The 27,633-nt window shown below is 37.2% G+C and overlaps 1 protein-coding gene across 7 annotated transcripts in view; it reads right to left on the reverse strand.

Moving 5' to 3' along the window:
- Positions 1–2,990: 2,990 nt before the first annotated feature.
- Positions 2,991–27,633, reverse strand: part of ROBO1 (roundabout guidance receptor 1) — a 760,895-nt gene continuing 736,252 nt past the window's right edge. For 6 of the 7 annotated variants that reach the window (XM_052794283.1, XM_052794280.1, XM_052794279.1 and 3 more), the window contains 9 exons: positions 26,984–27,319; positions 24,418–24,525; positions 21,594–21,738; positions 21,035–21,286; positions 16,851–17,260; positions 14,875–15,027; positions 6,799–7,107; positions 5,328–5,527; positions 2,991–4,719 (listed from right to left, as the gene is read on the reverse strand). In XM_052794283.1, the coding sequence (XP_052650243.1) occupies positions 4,705–4,719; positions 5,328–5,527; positions 6,799–7,107; positions 14,875–15,027; positions 16,851–17,260; positions 21,035–21,286; positions 21,594–21,738; positions 24,418–24,525; positions 26,984–27,319 (1,928 nt within the window). In that variant the 3' untranslated portion in view covers positions 2,991–4,704. The remainder of the gene's footprint in view (positions 4,720–5,327; positions 5,528–6,798; positions 7,108–14,874; positions 15,028–16,850; positions 17,261–21,034; positions 21,287–21,593; positions 21,739–24,417; positions 24,526–26,983; positions 27,320–27,633) is intronic. The other variant, XM_052794285.1, reaches the window with a different exon arrangement.

Below are 27,633 nucleotides of genomic sequence, written 5' to 3' on the forward strand. Positions count from 1 at the left end.
AGGATGATGTCCCTGGCAACACTGGGAGTTACTCACGTGCGGGTAAACCTCAAACATCCGTAAACATGTTCGCCTTTCAGCTGTGTGGTACAGACTCTCAGTTGCCAACCTTAATCTCAGCAAATACAAAACTGTATACACATGTAAATCTGCATTTGCAGATACCAGTATCTTCCTGTGTACACACTAAACATATTATAATGCTTCTCTTATAGATAAGCAGCAGGCCTTCCATTTGCAAAGAATTTTCATCTGTAACATAAGCAAAAACAATATATAAAACCAATTTCTCCACTTCTAAGTAGATCCTTTAATTAATTTGAAAGCTTCACTTAAGGAATATAGTTTTGTTAATTTTTAATAGATGGTTCTGTTGTTGACAGTAAAAAAGTCTTTTAGGAGCTGTGAACACAGAGGTTGGAGACTAACTTTTGAGAAAGCACATTGCAGAAGAGATGTTACGTTAGGCAGATCCTCCATTTTTCCCACGGAAGTTTTTTCTTCCTTAAGTTTATTCAAGGAAGATAATAGATTATGGAAAACTAAAGTAGAAAGGGTTAAAAGCAACACATTGTGTAAAATTTACACACTAACTAAAGCAATAAATTAAGTAGGTTACTATTTTAACAAATAGCTGGTTCTGGAAGATAGGAAGTAAGGTGGTAGACACGTGGTCAAATATATTTGCAGGAGTTGAAGCAAATTACATTGTTTAGGTTTCATGTTAGGTTACAGCTAACCTACTCCGATAAAATTTTTGCAAATACAGATCTAAGGTATATTTGCATTACCCTAAAATAAAACCACTTTGTTATTTATGCTTCAAAGTAAGTACTCTTTGGAAAATAAACTGATATATAATGCTTAAACATGTGCAAGGCATTTTCTAAAATTTTGTAATTCTCATTTTTTTAGACATGTTTCATAGTATCCCAACAAATATTATTTTACTTTGAGTAAAGTCAAATTTAACACTAACTCTTACAGGATTTCACAGAACACACTACAAGAAAAATCAGAGTTCTACATCCATTACATTAATTCAGCACGCAAATGCTATGGATTTTCTAGTAAAATACTTGTTTTCTTCAGGTATACAATGTAATCAGAACCTCTGAACTCTACTTCTTCTGTTGTGTTGGCTTTCCAGTCACTGAATAATCCTTTAGGTAAAGCAGCAATGCATAAATGACCTAGGTTTTACTGTACCTGAATGCCAAAGACCAAGTCAAGTGTGTATCAATACTGATTAACAGAAGTTATAATTTTAAGACCACGCTGCTGTATATTTTACCTTCATTACAGTGTTTTTGGTGAAACCACAACGCAGTGAGGACCCAGTGTGGGTGCAAAAACTCTGTGACAACTCTGCGATGCACTGTCTCAAGATACGGCTAATCACAACTGAATGCAATCACAAAGCAATCCAAATAACTTCTTAGGGAACACCATCAACCATCAAACAAATTTATAGTAAGTCTTAACAAAAAAACCTCATTGGGCAAGATTTCCCACTTACCACTGTCTGAGGTCAGAACTTCAGCTGGAGTCTGACTTCTAGTGAAGCCACGCAGATGGACATGGACATCAGCTGGGGATCCGATGTGTGGTTTCCAGTACGTCACCGTGCCAGTAAAGAATGAAGCAAGTACCTGTTATTGCAGGCATGCAGCACCAGTGTTTCCGGACAGATAGACCTAACAGGGGTCTACACACTACAGCTGCAACTAGATCTCAGTTTTGTGATGCACCACTACACCTCTGGCAGCAGCTTAAGCTTTTGTGCCGAGCGGCTGAGATGCTCAGGGACCCTGCCTCGACCTCCACCTTGTTCCCCACCTCATTCCTGCTATGGCAATGGCTTGGTCCCAAACCGTGAGGCTGTTCCCAGCGCCAGAAAAGCCAACCGGCTGCTGAAGCAGTCTGTGCCCATCAAAGCAACCTCTCCTGCCTCCAAAGGAAAGGTGCAGGCCAGGTGGATGTCCCCTGTGGCACAGCCTGGTCTACGGGCTCCTGTCTGGACTACGCTGGCAGCTCCGACACATGGCAGTCTGAACTCGGCCATGAGGACCGAAGACATCCAAACCCCCCACCCCAAGCAACATAGAAAAGTAACATATTTAACTTATTCTACAATCTTAATACCTGCTTCAAAGCTACAATTATGAAAAAAAATTATACTTGAGGCTTACACCCGATAAGTTGTCAAGGCTCTAGCACTCTTCTGTGGCAAGATACTTGGTGCTGTAGGACACTGCAGCACCTCAGGATCTGGCTCTGGACTGTTTGAGGCTCTTGGGAAAGGAGAAGTATGGCAGTCAAAATACAAGAAGCAAAAAGGTTCTGTTAAATAAAAGATAGAGTGGGTTTTTTTATGGAATGTGCTGGCTATCTTTTTTCTTTCTTTTTTTTTTTTTAAATGGGATGACGGGGGTAGGGTAAGGAAGGGCAAAAATGGGATGATCAGTAAGAGTACAGGGTTACAAAAATGCAAGAGAGGAAAAGGGACCATCACCTACTTGATCGTGATCCACAGCAGGACTCTGCAGACACAGAATGGCTACGGTGCAGGAGGACAGCAGACAGATAAGACAACTTGCATTTCTGCAGGCCCCAGAAAACATATGACTTATAATATTCATTCCTTTCACATATTTGGATCTTATTTCCTTTGTAACAAATGCATCTCACCCCTGAGGTGAATGTTTTTGTTGGTACAGATTTTCTTCATCAGGTCTCTCTGGAAATTGGCAGGCTAAGAGATGTTTTCGTTATCACAGTTCATGAAGCACCCAGAAATCAGATCTTTAAGGCAATCAATTGTAATTATGTAAAATCTTAGGCTGCATCCAGCTCTCCCACTTTGCTCATGCTACTGTAACTGCATGATTTCAATGGAACAGATTCTGACTCTTACCAACAGAAATAAGATCAGAGTTGGCCCTAAAATTACGTTTCAGGCAACACAAGAAACTACGCAAGAAAGATAATGTATTTGAGAACATTTTTAATAAATAATGTGACAAAAATTACTTTTCTGATTATTGGATCCTCAGTATGCAAAATTATGGCTAAAATATGAGGTTTCTTACATGAACATAATGAAAACATTAATCACATGGATTGTTCCTTTAGTACTGCACACCCTTTCTATGGAACCTTTCTTTAAAAATTAGCTAAATGAAAAATTTCAGTCCTCGGTAAACACCAAAACACTTTTTTTTTTCTTCCTTTTTTTTTTTTTTTTTCATTGGGGCTAGTCCTGATAGCTGTTGATAAACAAACACACATTTTTCCATTAGCACCAATGACAAAGAAATTTTATAATTACAAAAAAGGTCATAAAATCTACAGACAGAGGACATCATTTGGCAAATTCAATGCAACTAATGCCTCTATTTCAGCTTTAATGATAATCCAATGTTGAGAGAGGCCACAGCAAAATCGGTAATTTTCTGTAAGTCCAGGAAAAGTGAGAAGTGTTTTGATTATGGCCCACATTTAGGTTTGTTACTTTACCGTCTGTCATCATTCAAATATTCCAAATACAAACATAGAGCATTAACAAAAAGATGAAAAATATCCCAAACAAATGCTTAACATTTTCAATAAGACAAAAAAAAGGTTAATAGTTACAATGGTTTACAAACAAAGTTTAGTGATTGTGCTTTTAAAACCAAAAAAAAAAAAAAAAAAAAAAAGATAAGCAGTGCATTACAAAAAAATTACTCGCCAAGATCAAACAAAACTTCTTTAAGTGGCACTTCTTCTTTAAGGTGAATTGACACAAGTAGAGGTCTGAGATTTGGGCCAGTAACAGTTAATGATATTACCCAATCATTATTAAAAATGTCCATTGATTTTTCTGCTTATTTTCATGAGCATTGTTGAAGCTGAAAATTAGAAAAACTTTCATATAAACTTGCTCATGCCATGATTAGGCAAATAGCAATCATACTGACTTACCTCCTGCCTATCCCAAAGGACATTTTTAATAAGAATGTAGTTAATGACGAAAATGGAAAGACAAATCAAAGTACCACAGGGGATTTAAAATGAGTACATATTTACAATAAGAGCCACCTCATCCCAAATTAATTTTACTTGCATTTGTAAAACTGTATCATCTGCAAAAGGTTAGCAAGAGACTGGCAGAAAAAAAGACACACAGTCTGTATTGAAATTGCAAGATACCATTTGCACTAACTGCAGACTACAGTGAAACCCCTAGAATAAAAGAATGTTCTCCATGATGTTCACCATGGGGATCTTTTTAATCAATGCTGTATTACTTGCAACGTTATCAATTGGCTCACTGGTGTACTAGCAGTGTACTAAGCACCGCCTCGCTGGGGAGAAACCTCGGGATCCCAGGCTCTGAAATCCCTTTCTGTTCTAATCCTGAAGCAGCAGCTGGCCCAAGTACCACCAAGAGCAGCTTACCTGCCTTCTTGGGCAGCAAAGGTGATGCACTTAGCTTTACGGAATAGGCAAGGGCCGTTCCTAATAAGGAGGGTTTACAAAGAAAGAGTAAAATAAAAACTAGCATTCTGATGACATGAAGAAAAATGAAAAATTGTACACTCTGATTGCACTGAACATCATTTCTGGCGTCAAACATCATCAGACTTGAGGCATCTTAAGTGATTATTTTTTTTTTTCTGATTAGATTTTAAAAGCCTGTTACAGTACATGTCGTTGTCTTCAGCTTTCTGTTTCCTGTATTAAAAAAAAAGACATAAATGACTACATGTTAGATTTTATTATTTAAAATTTGTTTCATATACTTCTTAGAGATTTGTTACCTTTAAGTAATAACTACTACTTTTAATTATGTGCAGCAACATGACTGCATGTCGGACATCCTTTCTACAATCAGGATTTAAATTGAATTAATATCATTAGGCAGAAAAAAAGAAGAAAAAAGTTCATGCTTTAGCATCTAATAAAATCTAGAACAATAAACTATCAAAAAACGTGAAAAGCAATGTCAAGGTGTTCTTAGATGCTCTAGTTCTTTATTTTAAATTCTGAAAGAATCTGGATAACGTAAAGTGCACATTTAAATATTGTATTTCTGCAGGTTCTATTCCATAGGTTTTAGTATGGTGACAGTTATACTATGCTACATATTACTTGTTTTTTATGTTTTTGACACATTCTTAAAGTTTCTTTTCTTGGATTGGGCGTAACGTTAATAGACAGATAAATGTACTAATTTTTCTGAAGAGATATATTTCTGGTTCAAAAATGTTTTTTCGTGGCATCTGCCTAAGCACAGAAAATAGCCTTATTCTAGTCATCTTCCGTAGTACAACTGCAGTTACCTCCATCTCTTCTTCCTCCTCTTCTCCTTGTTCATATGCTCCCAGTACTTGCAATTCTGCAACATTCCTTCGGGCTATATTTGCTTGATCTGCCCTCTGTCTGCCTCCTGATCCTCGTGATGACATAGAGCTGGAGGAGCTGGGATCTCTAGGATTATTTGATGTTGGAAACGTTGGTCTAGAATATGGCAGGATGTCCTCTGTATAATTAAATATATACATTGATATGTTTACAAGCCCAGAGATACTGTGATCCTAAAATTTCTGCATGCAGTTGATTTATTTTACTTTTTATGATCCTCAGTAGGTTTAAAGTGATGCCTGACAGGAATATGAAATACACTCTTTCCCTAATAGCATTATAGAAGATTTCTTGAGGAAATTTATAGTATTCACATGGTAACATTCACCACAGAAAAACTAATTCATGATTACTGTCCACTTCATTTCAATTTATGATCCCTGCTCTATGTTCTACAGGAAAATTAAGAAAAAACCCACCCCTTGTAGTACATTTTCGATATGACTAGGTAGGAGGAAATGACAATACGTGCATGATACTCACAAGGAGCTCATTCCATCTAAATATTAGACCCTGCACTTCTCAGACTGAGTTTGAAATAAAATTAGTGGGCATGTTTTAAAATTTCAGCACCATCCTCTAAGGTAACCTTCTAATAACTTTCCTCTACAGCAATCCACCGTAACCAACCTCTTACTAATCTGCCCATTTAACCAACTTACTACCCAATCACCCCTGATATTGACCCTGGATACCTGTAGGAAGAAAGGACCAGGCATTTGTATGAATCTGTGTTGAAAGTCTTTGTGAACACTTGGCAAATTCCATTAATCATGTTCCATTAATTAGTAGTTTTACCAACTTCCATATACAAGAGATTACATTGATCAGGTCTGATTCATAAAATGCCATGTCAGTATTTCTAACAAATGCATTAGTACTATGGCTTTCTTATTTTTTAAACAGGACCAGGTAACATTCTGGCCCTTTTCTCCTTTACAAATAGGCCAAGTGCCAATTCTTTGGTAGAAAAGTTAAATATCTGACTTACAGATCTACTGTCTGACTTCACTCACTTCCCTTATAAATTAGATTATAATTAGATAGATTAAATATAACTAGACTATAAATGTATGGTACAGGCAAGGACACTGATCCTTACAACTCTCGAGGAATATTTCTGTTTGGGCTTTCTCAGCGTTAGCTTTAATACACGATGGGTATATGGACAGCACAATAGAAAATCTATGTTTTTCATAAGCTTTTATTTCTATTTTACCCTAGTAAGAACCTGCAACGTGACCTATATTAGCACTGTATAATTACAATAAATGGTGACAATTCAGCAGATCTAACTTCACTCACACCAGCGGTATGAGAGACCTGAAAAGAGCTGGCCTGTTCTGTACGATCAACACCCAATACTTCAGTAAATGCATGCAAAATAACCTTGAAGAAGATGAGTTTTTGCTGGTGTGCCTTCTCGTTTGGGTACTTTATTTCCTCGCAGTTTCCCATCGTTTTGCTGTTCCTGTGATTCTTTCCGCTCTCCCGAATTTGTCCGCACATCTGAATGCTGTCTCCCATCCACCCCGTCCCTCCCCTTGTAGCTCGCTCCTTTCCTTTCCGCAGATCTGTCTGTCCTTGCTTCTATAGAAGCAAGTTTTGGCAACATGACTGGCCGCACCTCCAGCTGTGATTTGGACTGGGCGGTTGGTGATTTTATAGCTGGAGGTGGCACAGGAGGGGGTGGCAAGTCTACAAAGTTGAAAAAGAATAATAATTACGACGACATCATACACTAGTGAAATTAAGAAATAATATTTAACTCGAACTGAAGAAACAGATGCCCTATTTACTTTCAGCCCTCTCTCTGCCCTTCTCTTTCCAACCCAAAAAGTATGTTACTGTTACAACTGCTGACAGGTATTTTTCCAAAGCTTGAGCTTTAAAAATGCCAAGTAAAGACCTCTCACTGCCTTTTCAAATCACAGTATTTTATTAAAAATCATTACAAAAGGCTATAATAAACTTTAGGCACTTGGATATTAATATAACAGTTATGGATATCAACATAAAGATATTAATGTATCTTTGCTGATATTTATTGTTTTTGCTACATCCGTTCAACAACACAGCAGCTTGTGCTATAGTTGCTCAAGGTCTTCAGTGTACTGAGCATTAAAGCAAGTTGGCTGAGGTGTAAGAATGTATGTCACATGCACTGCTGATATGTGTAAGGATAAACTATATTAATTATTGCATTCTTCTTTCAAAATAATAGGTTAATCTAACACACATATCCCTGATGTCTGTGGGATGAGATATAAAAAAAATCCACACTCAATCAATGAAGTAATAAGTGCTCAGGAAGAACAAAAAAAGAAAAAAAAGACACACAAGACTTTTGAATTTGTGTCCTTAAATTGGCACAGCTTAAGGGGTTCTAAAATTCTGTATATTTTTAAATAGTATTTATAAGGCACACACATATTTTACTTAGTTAAATTTTTCTATTCCTGCATTAAGAGTTAAAACTAGAATGTGTAAACTATTCATCAGTATACAATAGTGCTCTGTGGAATATAAAATGTGAAGGAAAAAAATATAAAAGTCAAATAAGGAAGCAACAATACAAAAGCAGTTCACCACAAACCTGTAGGAACAAAACACATGCATATAAGAGAACAACAGGTTAAAAAAAGATGTGAAAGATGTTTCTGAGGTTAATATTCTGAAGTAAGATTGCTACCCCCCCCCACACTATTAAAAATTGTAACTTTAGCATTTTATAATAGTGTGCATTCGCATTCATTCTTTCTACTTCCACAAAAATCTCGGAGTAGCTGTGTTTTTCAAACACCATCACTATATATACAGCTAATTCACAGTCTATTCAAGAGAACATTTCAACTGATAATTAACTAAATTGGGCCAAGAATAAAGGCAGTACTCCTGAATAAGAAAAAAATAGGCACCTAACATACATGTATGAATTCAGACATGGCAAATGCCAGACATGTTTGAGAGGTTTTCCAGTGACACAAAGCAGAAGTGACTTGATCTAGCCCTGTGGAAAGGTGTAGCAATGCAGAATTCAGTGCTCTATGCAAGCTTACTGGGCATCATCCTCCACATTAGACTGGTGACATAACTTGGAATTGCCCTCGACCTGTTTTAAATAAGACTGGAAATTTTATCAGTTGTCTGGACTGGGATAATGAGGAAGAAAGATGTCATGAAGTACATTTCCTAAGGTTGGACATATTTCAGGTAAATGAGATCTGTAACGTCATTCTTGCTACATTAACTTTGCTGTCTTGGTAAAAAACACACACAAAAAAGAGGAAAAAACCCCAAAACAACACAAAAAAACAACCAAGCAACCAAGAAAACTTCTCCTTGTTCTAATTTAGGGCTTGAATAAGCGACCAAACCCATTTAACAAGAAATGCAGAAATTTCTTTCCTTCTGTTCCTCTTAGCTAAGAACAAGTTGGACAACTGGCCTTATATTCCTTGCAATTTTTGTAGGGTATTTCGTTTTTCAAATTCTGGCAGTTTGGGGAACATCAGTTTTAGAGAGTAGCTAAAGGTAAACAATTGAATACTGAGACTTAATTTTAATTATCTACTTAACATTCACCATTTGCAGATACCTTTTAAGAAAAAGCACTGTTATTTCCAAAACTTGAGAAGGCATAATGTGAATTAGCTGGAAGCTTGGATATACAAAGTGGCTGAATCAAACTAGTTTTATTTATGGAGTCAGAAATACTGGACTATAAAGTAAGAACAAAGGCAGATCTGTGGGCAATGGACTGGACTTGTTTATCTGAGGGAACTAAAACTGTAAAATGGAGAGGCAACTTCTGATTCAGTAAGATACGAAATAGAGCAGATTTTGGCAAGAAAGCAGTTATGCTGCATTCCTTTGTTATCCATAACTGTTTAAACATGGTTTACAGAGGTTACCTCTGTCCAATATACAACCTTAGCAATGAAACTCTGTAATTCCAGACATCAGAGCAGCATTCAGACAACCTCCTCTAAAAATGCCCTGTGAGCTCCAACCACCGACGAGCGAACCAAACCACTTTCACTCTGCTGCCCAGCCCTATAGATGCTTAAATCAATATGCACTTGCAAGTTAGGATATTTGGATCACAAGGCTCCATAGCCATGTGATCTTAAGTGTCAACACCTGCTCCAAAAAATGTTGGTCTGAAGAAGTATATAACCTCTCACAATTCAACAACTAGGTGAAAAATCATGTGAAGACTGCCCAAGACCTCAGAGTTGCATGATATGTTCCTGAAATCCCAGTGCATCAGACCATGTCAGATCCAGACCAAAGCTTATCAAGCACAAAAACTGTTCTTCAGAAGCAAGGCTGGAGATGGTGATGGTTCCCACCTTTTGCAGAATACTTTCAGTGATTATAGAACTTGGTTAAGATTTAAAAAATAAGATAAATTCTGCATTAGCCTGCAGAGATTCAAACAGTATTTTCCTTTCTGAGGAAAACATCCTTCTCACAACATGTCTTCTCTCAGAAATTGACATACTGAATCAGCAGTGGATGAAGATACTGAAACTCAGAAGTGTAGGCTTCTGGAACAACAGCTGTTCATGCAGTATCTTGTGTCTCACATTCCCCACTCACTGTCTCTATTAAGTTATCAGAGCACTGAATAGCCTTTCTGTTGAGCCTGCTGATGTAAAGGGAGTGTAGGTACTTAACATCAACATTTTCAGTCACCCTTGGAGCCAGTCTCCAACAGTTGTGGCACGGCAATGTGCTGGCTGAATGCCAAAGGGAAGGAACAGCATCTTTCCTGTAGCCTATAAAAATAACTTGGAACAAAGTGCTTTATTCAAGAAACCTATCCAGCTACACAGGACAGTGAACAAAGTGGTGTTAAATCTTGACTATGGAAAGGAAAGATGCATTGATATAAAAACTTTCATAAAACGGCAGTAGCTCTATGGTACAGTAATAACTAAAGAAAAGTGATACTCTCTTTTGAGAACATTTTTGCAACCTGCAGGGAAACTATAAAAATCTTCATTATAACACAGTACTCCTCGCTGAGAAGAATCCTTTACAGAGGGAAAAAAACTTTTCAGAGGTCAACACTATTGCACCCCTGTGGTATTTATTTTAACAGCTCAGATCACAGAGAAAATCCAGATTCAATCTGCCTCCTCGAGTACAAACCGGCACACTTCTTATTAAAAGCAAAATGGAAACTTCCACTGTAAGGAATAAAAAACAAATCACAAAGCAACATCAAACCAATATAAAGAACTCAGAAGTATTTGTTAAAGGTCAGCTGCGCTCACATGTTTCATTCATGTCTATGTACCACCGCTGTATTGCTTTGCACGTAACTCAAACAATTAATGGATGCCATTTCATAGCACGGTCTACAGGGGAAACCTTCCATATACGTCTTTTGAAAGGAGCGTTGATAATTTTCTAAATGAGAACATATACAGGAATCATGGGATAAGCAAAACACCAGTGGGGAAAAATAATCTGCTAAATTAGTTTGGCACTGAAGTGGAGAAACCACAAATAAGCACAAAAAGATGAATTGTAAGTAGTGACGAATGAGGGAAGTAGGCCTTATTAGGCAAGTCTCTCTTTTAAGCTCTATCGGCCTGTAGACATCTACAGTCATACCCTGAAGAAAACAGCAGAGTTATAGATTTGATGCAATATTGGAGAAGATACAAAGTGAATTTTTTTTCTATTGCATATTTACGCAGGCATGTAAAACCTAAGATTGTTCCTGACTTAGTAAAGCTTTAAGATCATTTAAGATTCCTAGATACATAATAACGTCAGCTACTATTATTCATGTACTGAACTTATTTTCATGCTTTATCTTGCAAGAAACATGGCTCAAACTGTACACAATAATTGGATGAATAAATAGATACAGCAAACCCCAATATGATGTATAAAAGCAGTGGGTTGTTGGGTTGTAGGGGTTTTTTGTCTGTATGTACATTTACATAATGCTTTTATCAAAACAATTTTCACTCCACAAAACCTCCCTCAGCAATAAAATCAACAAAATATCTCACAATGGAATCAGAATTAAGGACTGCAAAGAGGGCAGGTATCTGAAAATTATTATCATTCAATATCAAGCTGATTTTTGGCAGAGGTTAAGAAATGCATTCCTACTTATTTTTTACCTTGCTGAAAAGTGTGCAGAATAGATTTTTTTGCACTGCACAGACAGAGGGAGACAAAAGTACAAATGATGCCAGCATGTGTAATGGCTTAACATTTCAAAGTGAAAATTCAAGGAAATATTTGGCAGATACTCAATTGCCTTTTGTGAGAAATTCAGCTGCCGTAACGTCATGTCATTGATAACACAGCTAAATAACTCAGTTACAGTCTCAACGAGTTAGTTGTGAAAATGTTAGTATTTTTTCCTGCGTCACTCAGAGATTTAAAATAGAATCAGGCTTTAAAATCTCATGTGAACTGTCAGTGGCATAATTTCTATTGAAAGACCTACTGAATCGAAGCATTGGCAAAGTACTTTTATCCTTTTTATCTAAATGCTTACAATTCTGAGCGCTTGTAACTACTACTAAGTCAATTCAAGACAGTTTAGAAGACACTTTCATATATATAATTTTAGAAAAGACAAAAATATTGTTTTAAAATTTGGTTTCTTAAATTAAATATGTAAGTAGGTCAGGCAAGGTTGAGAAGGAGGATACATCTGTTAGTTGGTTCTTGTAATGCACTCTTAGTAGTTAACTCTCTAGAAGGCTAGATGAAGAGCAATTAAAAATTCATACATTTTAATCCTTACCATCTACTGAGCAAAGATTTTTAGCAACAAATATGGAGAACATTTCACCGCCTGGATGACTGTCAAGGAACAAAACAACTGAGCTGAAATCCCGTTCCACATAAAGTAGAAACTGATTTGAACTAATGCTAGCAGAAAATACAAAATTGTTACTACTTGTACAATGCAGAGTAGATCAGAGAGCACTCTCCTTTATTTAAGGAGGAGTAGTGTTGCATTAGTAACAAACACACTTCCAGAAATACCAATGTCTTTCACAAATCTTGCTGTACAAAGACAAAAAAATACAGAATTTTTTAAGACTTACATATATTGCTGCTGATAATACTCTTGGCATTTTCAACCATTCATGCAAAGACTTAATTTATTTATATATCGTTTCATGTAAATTCTTCATGACACCAGTATTTCATGAAACTGCTAGCAAATACTAATTCAGGTAATTTGGGAACAGTAGAATATTCTTTATATGTGAAAGTAAATTCCATTTTAAAGACTGAGAAAGTAATGAAGCAATGTATTTTTCTCTTTTCACTATTTATTCAACGCTTCTAGCCACCAATAAATGCTTAAATTCAGAATATCTGCTTTGCTCTCCTACAAAAACACGTATGTTCACCCACCATGAGGAGAAAAATCTTTTTATCAGGCACTCCTTTATAAAAAAGATGAGTAACAGTGTGACATCAAGCCAACAGAAAAACCTAAGTATATGTGGGAAAGGTCAATTGTCCTTAAATGCTTCACTCATGTCTCTGTATCATTTTTCTCCGCTTAAGGAAAACAATTAGCAGATGTTATTTTGTAGCTAATTCTAAAGGGACAATATACTAGATGTGGCTATTAAAATGAATGTTAGAACCTTCAGTAAGGTTCCAAATATGCTTATGTAAATGGATTGAGGGGAAAAAAAAATAATAATAAAAAAATCAAACCCAAACAAGCCCTTCAACCTTTGAACTGGGTTTTATTAGATCTGCAGAAATTAAAGCCATAATTTGCTGTTCCCTGAATGACCACACTGCATTGCACACTAAAAAGGTTAGCGGAAATTCTTACCTAATTAGAAAATACGCTGAAGTAAGCAGGTGCTATATAACACAAAACAAATATTGATCATGATTGTGAAATCTATTGCAATATCTAACCACAATGCTCTATGATGTAACTTTTTATAATTACTTTCACAAAAAGCTGTCATCAAATACAGGCCCACCTCTTATTTATTCCTGTGTTAGAAGAAAATGGCCACATAAAACTCCTGTCCGGATTTTATTTCTGATGTCCTAGCTGTTGTGTTTGTATCGAGGTTTGATGCTCAGCCAATTATGCAGTTAAGAGCATTCTCTTCAAGAGAATAAAAGCTGATAAAATGTCTATAAAATCTTGCAAAACGTCATTACAAGGGTCTCGTAAACGTAACATTTCTGGCACAGTTTTGGGATTTACACCTTGTGTTGTCCTTTCACGGAAGCAAACATGCACAAAACCACTGTAATAACCTCTTGAAATCAGATAATATTCCAACAGCTCAGTTTCACTGACAGAAGGGGCCTGGGCATAAGCCAAGAGGCCCAGGTGCACTGTGTCATGCCAGTATTTAATGCAGCCTAATATCAGATAGATGCTAGTGAGAGAAAATACTCAGAATAAAGTACAGATAATAGCACGGACAACCACTCATTGCTAAATTACTTCTGCTCATCGTGCTGTGAGCTTTGTATTAAATTTTTTCGTCAAGTGGCAGGAATCATAGGGAGAAGTGGCTCAAAACTCCCTTCTTGTAACCCTGGATAAGGATCTATAATATTAGGCTTTCATATGGTAATGGCAAATGATGCCCCTCTCTGAAAAATTTCAGACTGGTAATGAAAGTCCTAATCAGATTGTTGTTGCAGAGAACCGGGAGGTGGGGAACGATGCCTTTCTTTCCCCTCCCCCGTTAGCAAATTCAGCAAACTTGACAAGATGGGTTAAGTCTTGGAGAATTTATCTTACATGAATTTCCAACAAAGCCCGTGGGTTGTTTTATAAAACTGGAAGGTACTGCTTTAATAAAAGCTCCACCACCTGAGGCATTTTCATTAAAGGCTCTCTCTAGACAACATCACAATGTTTGCATTATCCTTCTACACTCCCAAGAGAATACAAGCACTACCTTTTCAGCAAGAGTTGATATTGTGTGTGAAGGCACGAGAGGAGATGATTAGATTTTGCTTTTACTCACAAAGTAACCGCTTGCAACAATGTTGTGGTCAGGATTAAAATTCATTGATTTGTGTTGTCCACCATTTGAACGGTAAGTTGTTTTTTTCAGGAAAAGATACCTTCTGAAGGTTTTAATAGTCAGTCATGTGAACGAAGATTTTAATCCTAACCATACATTATTCTCAATGACTGTACTATTTATGCTATCTGGGCTCTTAAATAATGATGGTAATTAGCCGATTAGGACACTATAGAAAACAGGTGCAAGGCTCTGGAGTGGAAGCATCAATGTACAGCATTAAGGAACTCTGGCATTTAAAATGATTAATCTGTTCAGTGTGTTTAGCAACAGGAAACACAAATCACTGAATTCTGAAACATAATGCTATCTCTGTGGAAAAATTTCACACACACACACTGAATGCATATTTAGAAAGGTTCACTGACGTTTTCACCCGTTTCAGTGGACTCACCATCTGTGTAGACTTCTCTGCGCAGATGTCCTGGCTGGTGTTTTTGCTTTTTGGCAGGTCGGACCTTCTGTATTACAACAGCACTCATGTTGCTGTCAGTAGATACAGGGCTGGTTGGTCTAGGACAGTGTGATGCATGAAAATGTCTACGGCCTGGAAATTGTTACAGAACAATAGCTATTATTTTTCTTACCTAAAATAAGACATTTCATACTTCCTCTTTTTTCATATCAGAATGACCTAGCTATACAAAACCTGAAAATACACTGTTGGAACAATAATAAAACTCTCATCCTTCCTGTAATCAGTTTTAGAGTAAGCTGTAACTAAATCGAAGCGTTTGCTATCCTATCAGCAGGCAGGCTAGCTCAGTCACACAGAAATTACCCAACTGCTTGGTAGCTGGTAGCTCCTGCCCCAGGAGCATGACCTCCATCAGCAGGCAAGCACAAGCAGGCTTCCCGCCCAGCAACTTTCTGTAAACAACAAAACGTTTCACTTTCAAGATGGGTTTCACCTCCCCTAGCTCAGGCAGCGCGAGGTCACCCGTGCCATAAGCAGAGGACGTCACCAGCAGGTCTCAGGTACAGATGCCTCCTCCACCGCTTTGCAGGAATTACTAGGAATGCATCTGGGATGTATGCCTCACATTTTATCACAGCTTATTTGCAGATAAGAAGTGTCACGTTTTTAGGACATGTAGTCAGGTACGAGTAATATCAATACATAAAAATCACTGCATAACATGAACTTGACTGCTGTAAAATTACTTACCTGTAATAGTAATGAGACGTAAAAAGACCTTTCCTAAATACATAAATTTGGACACACATATTTATATGAACTTATATGTATAAAATGGATAGAATCCTGGCCCCATGGGTATGAATGGGAGTTTTGCCACCTACTTCAATCGGCCAGGATTTCATCCAGAATTACTAAATTACCTCCCCTCTCACTCTTCATGATGAACAGCTGTGTTGAAATGAAACAAAGGAATGTTAACTGGGAGGGGATATCAGAAATGGGAGGAAGGTTGCAAATCTGTGGAGTCAGGGTGGACACAGTTGTGACACAGTACCTCTTCTCCAGGTCTGGCAGTTTAATAGGATTGATTGGCAAAACATTCATGGATCTGCTTGAAACCTGCACCCCACCCTGCGGTATTCTTATTTCTTAGCTGAACTATAACAATATCCATTGGGCCTAGTCAGGTTGATGATTACCTGTACATATCCAGTGTTACTAGTAACCAGTATGTTGTAAAACCTTAAATATTTCAAATATCATATTTCATATGTCCAGGGGTGATTCAGGAGAAAAAAAAAAAAAAAGAAGAAACATACGCATAAGGCCTTGCTGCATATGCATAATCTATGATCTAAACTGCAACTAATAACAGCTGTCAAATTACAAAACCAACACAAATCCAGTTCATCTCAATAATACAGCAGTAAGAGCTTGAACAGCATTCTCCAAAAGAACAAGAAAATATAAAAAGGAAAACAATTATATTACCATTTCTTTTCTTTCAAATGCCGGGGAAATATGGTTCTAAAGGTTTACTATTTTTTTGGACATTTCAATACAGAGGGATTAAATCTGTCATGAAGAGTGACTGAAAACACTGGGAGCCTTACATCAGGAAAAGGATAGAATTCTGTAATCCTTTTTTTTTTTCCTCTCATTCAGTTCTGAGTGCAAATCCACCAGCAGGGTTGAGGTTTGGCAATAATCAGTAAGACCGAAAAATTAAGAACTACTTATGAAAAACAATGTAGAGCAGCAATTTATTTGAACTGTTACACCAAAACTCCTTTTCTGACTCTTCCACTAGTGTGAATTGACCCCCCCCCCCCCCCCCCCGAATTTCTAAATGTTGTAAGAAAAACAGGAATCCAGGAAGCAGTTGTGGATAAATACATTTCACAGTGGCCATTTTTTTTCTTCTCCCATCGAATAGAGGACAAACTCACCTCCTGCTGCATCCTGCATTTGACGTCTGGCTACTTTCAGGCCAGCATATTCAGCAGCTGCTGCAACAGCCTGTGCAAAATCTGCATCGGTAAAAAATGATCCATCGGAAGAGCTAACACTAGACCGCCCACTTGAGATGTTATCTTCTTCAGAGGCTGAACCCCAGCCATTGATCATAGACCCTGTTACAGAGCTCTCCAAATCCCCAACGCTGGAGGCAGGTGTCTGCTCAAGGCCACGCAAAAGGAGCCTTCTGTTCTGCATCTTGGCAACCTCTATATCTGCCTCATCCTCTTCCTCTTCTGGTGCATCAGTATCCATATCAGAGACCAAGGGCCCTGAGATATATCCATAGGTATGTGGTGGGGAGATAGGCCTTGGAGGGGGTGGAGGACTCACAGGTTGACGCCTGCATAAGAATACAAAGGTAAGAAGAATTGAAGTCACGTAACATAGTCAGAGGAAATGGTAGATTGATGAAAATATTTCCTTTATTTCCCAACAAACTTGACCTGCCTTTTTAAATCAACAGAATTTATATCTGAAAGGTTCAGGGTTGGTTGTTTTTTTAGTTTTTATTACTGCTGTAAATCAGAACTGGCAGCTATGTAGTTTGAAATCTACCACAAAGAAATCTGATTTTTTAATATGGTTCCTTTTTCAGTGATTTTAATGAAAATTGTCTTATTTTGCATAAAGCTGTTCATTTTTCCTAAAGTAGCACATGTACAGCTAGGTGAAGAGGTGGTTACAGTTCATGTGACTATTTAAATAAATTATTTGTGCACCATTGAGAGTATGAGCAAAAGAAGTGTCTGTATATTACTTTAGAAGCTTGAAACTATCAATGTCAACAGATGCATCTATCTGAACAGATTGCTCCAGAAACTTTATCTTCCCTCCACCCACCCCAGTGATTCAGAAAGATATAAAAAGAGATAGTTATTTCATTATCTTTTAAATTGGTCTAGGTGATAATATAAAGAAAGAATTATCCACCATAACGTTAGTTCTAGGTCTTAAGAATACCAAAATGAATATAGATATATTGGTTAATTTATTTTGAGCTTAAATCATCAGTAATGGTGTCTCCAGCTTAAAGAGGTAAAGTATCAGCTATCATTAGATCAACATTCAGTTTAGTTAATACTTCACTTAGAAGTCCCAGGTTAGTAACATTGTCAACAGCTTTTCTTCACAGGGCCACAAGCATGCTCTTTAATTGCCATTTGTCTGATAGGAAGGAATCCTTTCTGCAGCAGTGGCTGTACTGTTGGTTTTGCTTACCAGGAATTTCTACTGCAGTCTGCTTTGCAAAAATTTCTGAAGTAATTTTCCTTTGTCAATTTTTCCCTCTTATTATCTCATTGACGAATGGTGACTCTCATAAATTAAATCTTTTTTTGGGGATGTGATTTTTTTTTATTTTAATAAATGGGAATACTTACTAATTTTGAAAGGAAAATTTAGCAAGGAAAAGCCTAATACTCTGTGGCAAGAGCAAGCTGGAACCTCCCTGGACTACATCATCTAGCCACTGTTTTCCACTTGCTGTATTAAGTACTGAATGGAATGAAGAAAAGGTCAATTAGGTAGATATACCCAATAATTGTTTAATACTACTCCCCCCCAATCCCAGAAGCCATTGCTGCATGGGAATCTCCACCTGCCTTTGACTAGAAACCTTGCCCAATAAAGTTTTACTGCCTTAATTTAAAGCTCTTGTGACAACTGTCCTTGTAATGTATTTGCCAGTCTTCCTATTCTCTAGGTTTTGGTATTAGAAGACAGGCAACTGGTTACAAAATATATTAGGGTTTGTCCTGGAAAATACAGCTTGCCTGCCAACCTTTAAGGATAGGCTAATTGAGACCAGCTGGTTCATGGGCATACAGAATTAACAATACTTTTTTCACTTTATCTGATGCAGTGGTTCTCGCTTTAACAGTGACATCGTCTCCTATCTCACTAAATCTTTAGTTTTTTCTCTGCTCATCCACTCTTCCAGAGCACAGATTTCTATTTCAGTTTGCTATACTTCTAGCAAGCTGACTGGACAGAGAAATATTACAGTACACCATCACCACCAGAATCATATTCTAGATTCCTGGTTCTGATCAGAAACTGAGATAATACTCAGCAGAACTACAAGTAAAGCTAATAAAAGGTATGACAAACAGTATTTTAGTCATTATTTTCACTATAAACCCAGCATTTACAAAAAACCCCAAAACAATACAGAGAGGCACTACTCAGAATGTATTCTTAATTAGAAAGTATTGTCACACCATGTTCAAAACAGAACCCCTGCTTCCAGAATGGGCTACAGCTGTTGAGCACAGTACATCCAACTCCTAAACAGCAATGCCATGGGTCATATCAATGCTGTTAGATGGAAAAGGTAGTCAGCCAAGCCTTACAAATCAAGTAAATAGAATTACGTGAATCTTTTTTAACTGATGAGATGCATGTAGCAAAAAGAAAAGAAACAATGTTTGAAAAAGTACCATAAAAAAGACAGATTTAGTCACTAGCAATTCTAAGACTTTCAGCAAAGCTAGACTTAACCATTGTAGGAAGAACAAAAATACACATTTTATTTTTTCAGTCTACTCAATGAGTAAGCTGTATGCCCTAGGAGCTTAAATTGGACATTCTTCCACATACTTCTGCCACTACTTCTTATGTCATTTATGGTCACTAGCCAGGAGTCTTTGTGTTGAACAAACCACCTAACTTTCCAGGCAGTTGCTGGCTGGTTATGCATGTTTGCATACATATGCTCCAATGCATACTCCATTCTTTATGCCAGTATGCATCTCCCATTCTCCAGAACATGGTAGCTGAGGTTCTGGAAAGTCACTCACAACACATTGCTCACTTAGCGTTTCCCTTTTCCATTAGTGTCCAGCTAGTTTAACCTCTAAATAACTCAGAAAACTTAAGTGATTAAAATGAACACTTCTGTGCCCCGACATAACAGGGCCAATGGAAATTACAGGATAATATTATTAGCCACCCACCAATAAAAAGAGTGATTTTAAAGAGTCAGGAAGATAGAAGAAGAGAGAAAGATACACAGTACAAGAAGTGTTACCATAAAGAAAACAAAACAAGACAGACCAAGTAGAAGTGGGGAGCAAAAGTAAAAGCAGATATAGGCCCTTTTAAAAAACAACTAATAACTAATGCTTACTTAAAAAAGGGAAACATAAAAATGAACTAACTTTTCAAAAAACATTCTGGAAAATACATCCATAAATGTCCAGTAAGCTATATCAACAAAAGCGAAGTTCTACAGTCTACTTGGCAAGAACAAATTCATTTCATCATAATAGGCCTGCATTTCACTAAAAATAGAAAGTATGACTAGAATATTGCAGGTAAGTTTGTATATTTGTGGTAACAAACAATATGTGCAAACCGCTGGAGGAAAAAGAATAATAAAAGAAATATAATTTGGGATGGAAAAGCTGTGCCTTCTTAACAAAAAGCAAGACAAGTAAGCATCATGCATAAAAAGCCTCATTCAGAATTCACTGGTTTATGGAAGAGAAGCTGTGAAAGTCTATATGCAAAATAGTTTGTACTAAAAGCAACTCGGAGAAGAAACAAAATTTCCCTGTAACAAATATCTATCTATATTAATGTTGGTCATTCCTTTAAATAAGGGTAGGTGGAAATGTTAAGAAAATTTTGCAAGCAATAATTTCCTGTAGTAGGATTTATGAGAGGAGGCAAATCTATAGGTTATATAAATTATATATTTATATATATTCGTACGTATTGGTGACAAGTTAATTGCACAGTTACTGTGAAATAATGCATGCTATTTTATGGTAATAATGCAGTAAATCTATCGGAAACAATGGAACTGTAATTATATGGTAAGCTGTGTTAACGATACCACTTTAATATCCTGATGACTGTGAATTTAACTTATGTCAGCATCGTATGTACCGTAAAGTGATATACTGCATTTCTTTCCATGGTGTAATAATAAAGCAACTTAATTACGTATTTCTTAGGTTACAAATAGTTCTAGCATCCTGGATTAGAAGTTAAATATTAACAGAATAAGTATCGTGGGGAAAATCTTGGCCTCACTGAATTCAACAGGAATTTTCAGTGGGGCTAGGATGACTTTTGTCACATCTCCCTTGCTACATTTGCATTGACACACCTCCGGTCAGGTTGGTGTTGTATGTGTCCCAGATCCTCCTGACAGTCCTGTAACATGGGCTGGAGTTCTTCCTGGGGAGAGGGGGTGAGAGTGGCAGTTGACTGATGGCTATAGGAGACAGCGGCTGGAGAGGAAGCTGCTCCTCGGACAGGTGGAGTAGGACCTCGCTCATCTTCTTCCTCTTCCTCTAGCTCATCCTGCTGCAGATACATCCTTGCAGGTGGGACAGGACAAGGAATTTCTTGGTCATAGCTAGAATTAATTTTTTAAGAAAATAAGGACTTAATTTTTTACTGTGTAATTAGCATATGTGATACACATATAAACAGCCCAGAAAAAAATCATTGTTATATGTGCTCTTGAAAACAGCTTAGTGAGGATGTACTGAGTGGATGTACACCACTGTCAGCGAGTGATCTCTAAGTAGCCACACTACGGAGAGATGAGGAGCACCAGAACGGTACTGAAGGAAGGTCTCACTGCCAGCTTGTAGGGCAAATTACTGTTCAATTAACTAGCGGTTGAAGTGAGAAATGGATGATGTATTCATTTTTCTTACCTTTCATCCACTGAAAGACTGTAATCTTCACTATTGCTATGGGGAGGTGGATGTGCTGGAGGCGGTGGAAGAAGATCTGCCCAGTTCATGCCAGCTTGCTTGGGAGCCTTTGGAGTCCGAGCACCCTTCTTGTGCCCTTGACTCCCTGTGAATAAAAACCAGTACACATTTGTAATGCTTGTAAGTATCTCCTCACCACTAGCTTTGAAAAACAAAATAACTGTAATCCCTCCCAGATCCTCTTGAATTCTCTGGGAATTTACTGTTGTGCTGAGTTGGAATAAACTGGCATTCATCCATTTTATACCAATTTGTGATTGTAGTTTCTTTGTAGAATTACTCTACATTTTAAGCAGCTGAATTTAACCAGCAAATTTACATAGCATGGAAAAAAGCACATGGGATACAAAACTCAAATTGTTAATAAATAGTCAGAATGTGATAAAACCATAAATGAATTTTACAAGCAATGTCATTAAGAGTGAGCTTCCTACTTCTATTAATTACATTATAGATTATCATCTAAAACAAATGAGCTGTAGACATATTTTCTAAAGTGCCTTTATACTATTTAATTGCTGGAACCTAAAATACAATATGACACAGATATGATCTATTAAAGTTCCACTGTTGCATTAAGTCACTGAATATATGTAATTTGTACTTGTCCACTGAAACATTTTAGGCACAATGAAATTACTGGTTTTAGTCTAAATGGCAGGTGCAGTTGAAAATAATTGCTGGAAGAACTAAAATAACAGAAAAAAGAAGAAAGAAGATCGATGAAGTATGGCACAAATGTTTTCAACTACTATTACTGGGAAATTATAGTTCATAATACAACAATGTAGCTTTAACAGTTCCAATAACTTTGAATAAGACCAATTATTCAGGTGGTCTTGAAATTTAACTTTGGACATGGCTATGATGAGAGCTGACTCTTGCATTGTTCCTTGGTATATGATTTTATCCTTCTTTGTTATTGTTACATCTTTATTTGTAGATAAAGTCACCATATTTTTTGTTTTAGAATCCTTCACATTTCTCTCTTCAACTGAGGCATGGTTTTATATTACCATAGTTAAGCCTTATACACGTGATTAAATATGTTGCAGTGACATTTAGGAAGCTTGTTTTCCCTCACTTTTGCTGTCTCAGATTTTCCATTCTTATGGACAGTAGTTCTGCTTATTATTGTCCCCCATTAGCTGCCAGATACAAAGATGTTTTAGCTATGTACAATCATTCTTCTGGTATCTCAGTATGTCAAGCAAGACTCTTAACTATCCCAAGGCAACCATCATCTGCATTCTCTACCCTAGGCACCATGATACATACTAGGTTCAGTACAATTAATTTTTTACTCTGGTCACCTTGCTTCATTCCTGCTGGAGTCCTTGGTATAGGACTATGAATCGTTAGTGTTATTCATAACCATAATAGGTATCAGCATGGAGAATACCACCTTCTCATTTTTAATTTGCATGGGTTCATACCCAAGATGTTTCACGCCAAATTTCAGGCCTTAATGTCACTGAGCACAGGCTCAGCACCACATCCTGATGTTGCAGAACTGGGAACAGGCAAAAGGCTGGCTCCCAGAACACCCCCGAGCAGCTGGGAGAATTGGGACCTGTGCTTATCTCACCCCAGCCCCTGAGAATGCAGGTCACCGAAAGGCACAGCAGGCTCATCTACATGTTTATGCCTCTGCTGTGCCTCAGTCACAATCGGTCAAGATGGAGCAGGTTAGGATTAAGGCGACTGGACTATCAAAGGCAACAGCAGAACAAAAGGTGAAAAATCCTCATCTTGATTAGTAGATGTAAAGTCCAGGGTGCTGCTGATTGTGACTGTAACTCACCCTATAATTGGCTTGATGTAAATAAACATAGGCCAAGTCTCAGACTTACAGTAAAGCCCCAAACCAAGCCTATGTGTAGTTTCTGGTTTAGCTCTGAACATTTCACACACCTCTACCAGAAACTGAAGCTGAAAGTGAACAGGTTATACACCATGATGAGAAGCAGTAACTTTTGAATTAAACCATATTCTGTGGTTCCAAAGCACAGAGTGCAATTTCAGTGCCCTGGTCAGCATTCTCCAGCACAAAACTGTCTTGTTTCAAGATTTTTACGAAGGACTTCTAGATATTTTGCAAAGGAGATGCTGATGAGAAACAAAATTTAACTTTAATTATCTACTGTCTACATTTGAATGATGTACAAGATTAGTTTTGACATATAGCCACTGAAATCTATAAAAATTTCATGTATGCATGCATGCTTATTTACTCAATAAAATGCATGGGTTTAATTTAAAAAATGAAAAACTTCTTAAAGCAGTTAGGTATCACTCAAATGTTCTGGTACCTTCAGACTGTTCATGAATAAGGTTGTCTTGGGTGAGTAGACCCAAGAGATGGAAAAGAGGTCAGTAAAGTACCAGGAAGGTAATAAAATCCTCTTTTTTGTGGCAGCTGAAAAGGAATTTCTATGACTGGCCCATCTGGAGACCATAGTACTAACCACTACGGCATTAACATTAGGAAATCCAGCTTCTATTTGATTTCATGACTTTCACAATTTTGGACAATCAATTACTTAATTGACATTCAGATGGCACTAAGCAATCATGAGGATGCAACAGAAATACAGGCACCTATTGGGCCAGTTTTTATGCTGTTTAACATCCCTGAGCTGTATTACTGTCAGTGGGTTCCTCCCCATCATCCCTTCTGCAAGTCCAGTAGCCGGTGCTAACTACAGCTAGAGCATCCAAACACCAAAAAGCCTAAGGTCTGGAAAACTTTGTAGATACTCACCAGATGTACTACTGCCTCTGTCCGAGCTGTTGTAGGATCCACCTGTATTCTGGTCGTATGACTGGTTGTACGGAATAGTTGGAGCAATGTTGTCATTTACTCGGTAATCTGCAAGTTTAATAGTATAGTTAATGCTACCCTTCAGAAACACATCTACTTTTATATACCTGCTTTATAACACAAAGTAAGATCTCCTGAAAATAGTGAGGAAAAAAATAAATTCATTTTTTGAAAGGAAAGTCATCCTATAATCATGTTTTATTTTTATTTTTTCTCTAACTGCAAGTTTAAGGAAAGTCATGGGAACTTAGTAGCTCCACAGCAAAAATGAAGTAAAATGAAATCCTATGCACAGGGTTGTTGCAGTGCCTCTGCAGTGATTAAATCTCAATGGATATATGTACGACCTGTGTGAGCATTTTGCATACGAACAGACTGTCACCGTGATTGATTTTCCATGCTCTCTGCTTAATTTACGCATGCAGGGCAGCCAATGGACTGTGGGGTAGCTACTTTCTGTATTTCAAAGGTGACAAACCCACACAGGAGTCAGCCCTGTATTACAAGGGCTGAATCATCTGCTGGAGCAACAATGCAGCTCCACTGAATTTGGTTTACAACAGATCTTTGTTTAAAGCCTGCTGGCTTCAAGAATATTTCTATTTACATTGGGTCTTGCGGGTTCTAGCTACAGGTGGGACCTTTTTTTGCTAATGGCTGTTACCATAACTTCCTTCTCCAGTTCCAAAGCACTTGATATACATGCATTACTTTTAAATCTAGATTTGGCAACCAGATCTGTAAAACTGTATCAGAAGTAAAATACTCATCTGACAAAACAGTACTCTCATGCCAAAAAGGAATTACAATTTACAGAGAACAGAAAGGAGCTGTGTTACTCTTCATACAGCAAATAAAACTGCGTCATAAACAGAACCACTGGACATAAAGTAGTGACAATAAAGCACAGCATGTAACTCATCAAAATGGTTATTTCCCATCACAACAGCTATACGTATAATCACCAGCAAGATGGTTTTGACTTAGTAAATGAGAAAACCAAGATCAGAATATTGACTCATAAAATAGCAAATCAAAACAAAAATAAACAAAACTAAGAAACCAGTCCCCATCTGCTGCAGAAATGTTTGTGATAATGTAAGCATGGGAGAAAGAGCAAAATGATAAATTCCACACCAGAGTGTATTCTGCAATAGTTTCTCAGCCTAGTTGCATTCCAGAGACCACGCTGAAGCCCTACATACCACATATGTTTACACAGAGGATAAACAGTAAATCAACACTCTGAAATATGTATATATGACTGTCAGCAGACAATGCTTTAAGGGGGCCTTTCCACACTACAATATGCTACAGAATATGCAGCTGTAATATACACAGTTTGAAAGATGCAGTATCTTCCAGGGCATAAAAACCAAACATGTTTTAATTCCAAAACAGATATGTAATACACAGTTCATGAAAGAAAACATAATTACAAAAAAATACAGCTTTCACCCTCTAGTAAAGAGCCACAAAAATTGAATTTTCATTTGACAAGTTTATGTCAAGGGAAGGTGTCACATTTTATATTGCCCTTTGAACTCCTCTGTGAGTAGATGGGTCCGGTAGAGAAATCAACATTCCTGTAATGAAACGTATCTATTTACCGGATAACTTATCACTATGTGATCACTTGAGTTACAACAATCCAAGCAAAGAGTTTCAAGTTAGAATGGGTCCAGTTCCTAGGGATACTGTTTTGCAAATCAGGTTATTAAAAGAGGTTGCATGGTAGCCTAGAGGACTAGCAAGAAATCACATACCTATTTCTTTCAACTCCCACACATTATATTAAAGAAACATGCCCTCAAGGCCACAAAAGTACATTCTGATGTTTCCCGTTAACACTGAAATTTTATTTTTAGCTTCTGGATGCACAGACTTCAGTCAGGGTAACAAAGGAATTTAGTTTCCAAAACTGTGTGCGGTAGCATTGCCTCTCAATATGTGAATCGAAGGCTTGCTAGGAACAAGTCTAAAATGAATTGGATCACTCCATTTGTGTCCCCAGTGTAAAACACAATACAATTTTACAGAGTTTGATATGCAAAATTTCATTCGTTTACATGAACATGTAGATTTAATTAGTCTCCATCCACGACTGGGAAGAGTGGGTTGACCTATTTAAAATTTAAGGTAGAGTATAATGTGACTACCATGCATCTGGCTTATTAATAAAATATCTGGCCTCTGTCCTAACCAATCCCTTAACTACTATTAAATTTAAATTAATCTCAAATCCATAGGAAATGTATTTTATTTAACTCTTTTCTAAAGATACAGCTTGTTATTTTTTATAATAAATTCAACATCTGAAGGTTATTGTGGTGCTAATTAACTTTCTGACACTGCTAACTGTGAATTTCTAAATCTAAAGAGGGAGAATTCTAAAAGCACCACAGAAGTCTGTAATTGCTGAACCTGAAAGCTTTAGACTCCCAGCACCAGAAGGTCAAAACGCCTCTGATGCCTAAAGAGGAGAAACAAGCTAAAAGCTCTTCACCTTTGTTTAATTTGTTTTGCTCCATAATGTTGTACTGTATGGGTGCAACCTCTTGCTTTTGCTGAACAGAGGGTTTCCAGTGTTTCTCATTCGTATCCCCGCTGCCATTGTTAACATTATTGCTGATATTTGACTGGATGAGTTGAGTGGTGGCATAAGGAGTGGGCTGCCCAGGCTGGCTGACAAATCTTCCGTCCTTTAGATTCGGACTATTGAAGGTTTTCATCTCATTGATTTTGTTGCTGAGGTCCACATCACCATATACAGTTGACTCAGGCAACATCAGGTTTGTTTGCTTGTTGTCCAGCTGATTGTTGTAATTTGCTATACAATCGGCTAACCACAGAGGAAAGAAAAAAGAAAAGGTCATTCTGTTCGCTTACACTATACTTTCAATGAAATTCCCTTTAAAAATTTTTTAGTGCATAACTATATGGCTTGCATCCATGAAGCAGAGATACTGTAATTAACTAAGTAACTTATAGAATATTATTTACTTTATAAACTACTGCTTCAAAAGTAGCGTTCACTGTTTTGATTCACTGTAATTCAGACCTTCTGAATTGTATCTACAATGACTTACCTTACTGGGCTTTTTCTACAGTGGCCATATAAACGTTCACATTTTTAGACATTATTCTCAAAGCAGT

The sequence above is a fragment of the Harpia harpyja genome, chromosome 8, assembly GCF_026419915.1.
Source record: "Harpia harpyja isolate bHarHar1 chromosome 8, bHarHar1 primary haplotype, whole genome shotgun sequence".
NCBI lineage: Eukaryota > Metazoa > Chordata > Aves > Accipitriformes > Accipitridae > Harpia > Harpia harpyja.